Source organism: Anas acuta, chromosome 17 (genome assembly GCF_963932015.1).
Source record: "Anas acuta chromosome 17, bAnaAcu1.1, whole genome shotgun sequence".
NCBI classification, from domain to species: Eukaryota; Metazoa; Chordata; class Aves; order Anseriformes; family Anatidae; genus Anas; species Anas acuta.
In genome coordinates, this window is record NC_088995.1 from 14,110,347 (window position 1) to 14,114,368 (window position 4,022).

Below are 4,022 nucleotides of genomic sequence, written 5' to 3' on the forward strand. Positions count from 1 at the left end.
CCGCCGCCTCCCCCCTTGCCGGGGAACAGCGCCGGCAGATGGGGGATGTTAGGGAGGCGGTGGATCGGGGGGGATCCCCCCGGTCCCCTCACGGGACTCTTACTGTATCCTGTCCGCCGTGGTCGCGTTGCCGGTCTGCGCTCGGAGGCACGCCAGCAAGAGCAGTCTCATAGCTGCATCTCCCGTCAGGCCGGCCAGCAGCCACTTCAGTCGGTGTCTCCCTCACCTGCCGGCGGGCCCGGGAACAGCGCGGAGCGGCCGGCACAGCCGGCAGGGCCACGGGCGGTCCCTGAGGAGGCAGTGGCCCTCGGGTGGGCTGTGGGTGGCCATGTCTCCAGGTCCCCCAGGTTAAAAACCGCGCTTAGTGTCAGGAAGGCTGTAAGGCCCGGGGAAGGGTCTGGTGAGGAGCTGCAGTGTTGGTACAACGGGCAGAACCCGGTTACAGATGCACAGAGGGGAGTGTAGAATGGTTTGGGGCCCCCAGCCCTGTCCAGCCTGGCCATGGGCACTGCCAGGGATGGGGCAGCCACAGCTTCTCTGGGCAGCCTGGGACAGCGCCTCACCACCCTCATAGAGAATTTCTGCTTTATATCTAACCTAAATCTACCTTCTTTTAGTTTAAAGCCATTACCCCTTGTCCCATCACTACACACCCCAATAGAGTCCCTCTCCAGTGTTCCTGCTGGTCCTTTAAATATTAGAAGGCAGATAAAAAGGTGTCCCTCAAGAGCTTTCTCTTCTCTGAGCTAAATAACCCCAACTGTCTCCACAGGAGAGGTGTTCCAGCCCTCTGATCATCATTGCCCCATGGATGGGGCAAAGGAAGAGCCTGAACCCCAGACGAGGAAAACTAGATCCCAAACTATCAAGGAAGTGTTCAGGACAAAACTCCCATTATAACCAGCACAGCGAGTGGCTGGGTGGGGCACAGGCAGTAAAACTGAGAGGCCAGTTGTGGGAGTCCCTTGGTACAGTGACAGAGGCCAGCTGGCAGACTGCAGATATCCATGGCCTTGAACTTGATTCAGTATTTTCTAAGAATATTGAGAGCATATGCAGGATGCCTGTGACCATGAGATAGACTAGAAAGAGGAATTAATCTAACAGAAAGCTCACTTTTTTGCTCAGATGCTTATAACCATGACCATTTCCCAGATGTAATTTATCACGGGGCCACATGAATGCCTATATTAGCCTGAGGTTGTATGAGAGAAGTGGTCCACAAACTGCAGTGCCTGTTTATTTTGGTTTCAGTTACTCTTCAAGTCTCCATGTTAGTTGTGGGTAAAAGATACACTCCACTTATGGAGAAAGGCTCTTAAAATTCATAATTTAAAAAATCATAGATCTTGATATGCTTTCTGTGGATCTCTGAGGATGACAGGTACTCAGGAATTGAAGGTTTAGAAGAGGAAAAGATGTACTTTTTTTTTTTTTTTTTTCTTCCTACCATACTTTGGCAAATTGTTAAGTATTTTGGTAATCAGGCTTGGGTTCTGCTAAGACCTTCATGCTACAGAGATGTGTTCAACTCTGCATCTCACTGAGGCTCAGCTGGAAATCATTCAGCATAACATACTCTTCAGACCATTTTAATGTTCATGCAAACTAAAAAAGTTGGCTTCTATTTAGAAGCTAAGAGCACCAAGTCTTGCATAAATGCTGAAAATAGCACAAATGCTAATTTAAGGGTAGGCAGGACCAAGCTACACTTCCACCAAGCTACATTTTCATCACTGTTTTAGAAAGCATTTCTGGCATGAAATCCCAGCTCCATTGAAATTCAGAGTGCTTTTGTCAACCCGGTGAGGATTCCAGCTGGATGGCCAGCACCAGCCATCCCTGCTATAAAATTCATCTCTGCCCTGTTGTCACTGTCCAGCAGACCTCAAATACATCACACTGACAGCATGACACACAGCTGCCTTTTGTCTCCTGACACATTGCTGATCTATATCCATTATTGGCACCCCTTCATTCTGGTTCCAAGAAACACACCCCCACAAGGTGGTTCATCCAGGGGTACTGCACCAAGAAAGGCTGGCAGTGTGTGTCCCAAACAAGAAGCACACCTGCCGTGTTCTTGCAGCCCTGTACCGCTGGCCTAAATTAGCTCATGTAACACAAACAGGGGCATTTTCTAGTTATACAGACCAAAGCAGGATATGTGAGTGACTCAGAAAGTCACGTCTATTGGTAAAAAGGAAGCTGTGGTGATGAATCTCCATAAGCCACCTAATTGCTAAGAACTTGGCCATCGTAGCTTTTTTCTTTTTTAAACAAAACCACAAGCTCAAAAACCAGACAACAGCTACCCAACACATTTAGTGTATAACACAAAAAAGACAAAAACACAAACATCAAAGCAGACAAGGTCTGTTCCACCAAATAACCAAAACAAGTAAGGAAACTCAACCAGTCATCTGGGAAATAAAGAGGAAATAAAAGAAATAGTGAAAGAGGTCTGAACATTTTATTACTATACATTTTTTTGTCCATAGGTTTTGACTAACAAAATTAACCTACAAGTCTTTGCAACATTAGGTTTTGTTGCATCTTTGAAAACATGCACATGCATTTTAATGAAGAAGTTTTAAACATATTGTAGCTATATGTTCTTGTTTGGAGAAAAAATAAAAATATTCTTCTTAAAACCACTATTGCTTCAAGACAGAATGTTCAAGTTAGAACAGCAGCTTCTCAATTTCAGTCAGAATTTGTCAATACCTGAGGATTTAAATAATATTTTACAGCATACATTTCAAATGTTATTCTACATTGCTAGGTGCTTTTAACAGTTGTTGGATGGGCCAACATAAAATCTCACCCTATGCTAAGGGAAATTATGAAGGACCTACAACGTGGTAATTGCATATATTGAAACACACAATAATGCAGAGCACTTGGTTATTTTGTAGCCTCTAGGAAATACTACTAGACCCCCTAGAAGATGTAATCACATGGCTGATATGATGTACTGTATTAAGTAGGGCAAACCTGAAATGTAATGCTTTAGATTAGATTGTCATGTTACAGTAGTTCACAAAAAGAGATCTCCGTACAGCCAGTTGCATTTTCCTCATTGCCCTTTGACACGAAATACAAGTAGTTAAGAGTGCAAATATATTTAATGAGTCATTTTTATGGCACATATTATTTACAAAGACCCATCATTAAACGAATATATTTGCTTTTACAAGCATTACTTGCTCAATTACCAATGCTGTTCCAAAACTTTTAAGTCATACCTAAACGTTGGGTGTAACTACATGATGTCAATCTGTCTGCCTTTTAGAAAACATGTAACTAGAGTATGCTTCTGACTTGGTTCTGGCAAGAGTTGAGGCTATAAAGTATATTTTTTAAGACAATAATGTACTTTCATGACCTTTACTTTAGCACACGTGATGGTGAGACATAGCCCACCTTAGGCCCCCAGCCCTGCCACAACCAGTGCACGTTCTCTAACCACGCACTGATATCAGTCTCCATGTAGACCAGCAAGGGCTCCTGCTGTCAGCACTCCTCGCTGCCGTTAACCTGGATAAAAACCGAGGAGAAAACGAGGGCCCTGACAGAGGCCAGGGCTGAGCCCAGGTAAGTTATTCACGGCACGCGGTTCCATTTGACGCCTCAAACGCGATCCCGGCCTTAAGGAACGCCCCAAGCAGCCATCACACCAAACTTCCCGCTGCAGCCTCCTCCCTCCGTGCCCCCTGCACCCTGCCTGGCACCTCAAAGGGCGCTGCAGCGCAAAAATCGGGCTGAAGCTAGGGGTTAGGCTGAGGCCCGCGAATCCCTCTCCCCGCCTCCGTCCCTGTGGCCGCCCCGCGCCCAGGCGCCGCCCGCGGCCCCTCCCCACCCCCCCGCCCTTCCCCACCTCCCCTCACGCCCCGCCCCTTCCTCTCCCACTGCCCCCACCTCTCCCTCGCACCGCCTCTACCGCCGGCCCTCCCACCGACGTGACGCGGAGCGACAGCCACCTCAACCAATGGAGGCGCGCCACTCTGCCCCGCCCACCC

General features: G+C 47.4%; 1 protein-coding gene across 6 annotated transcripts in view; it reads right to left on the reverse strand.

Moving 5' to 3' along the window:
* GLT1D1 (glycosyltransferase 1 domain containing 1) overlaps window positions 1-355 on the reverse strand; it is a 72,710-nt gene extending 72,355 nt beyond the window's left edge. For 2 of the 6 annotated variants that reach the window (XM_068653588.1, XM_068653589.1), the window contains exon 1: window positions 104-355. In XM_068653588.1, coding sequence (XP_068509689.1) covers window positions 104-171 — 68 coding nt within the window. In that variant the 5' untranslated portion in view covers window positions 172-355. The remainder of the gene's footprint in view (window positions 1-103) is intronic. The other 4 variants (XM_068653593.1, XM_068653591.1, XM_068653594.1 and 1 more) reach the window with 3 other exon arrangements.
* Between the last annotated feature and the right edge of the window lie 3,667 nt (window positions 356-4,022).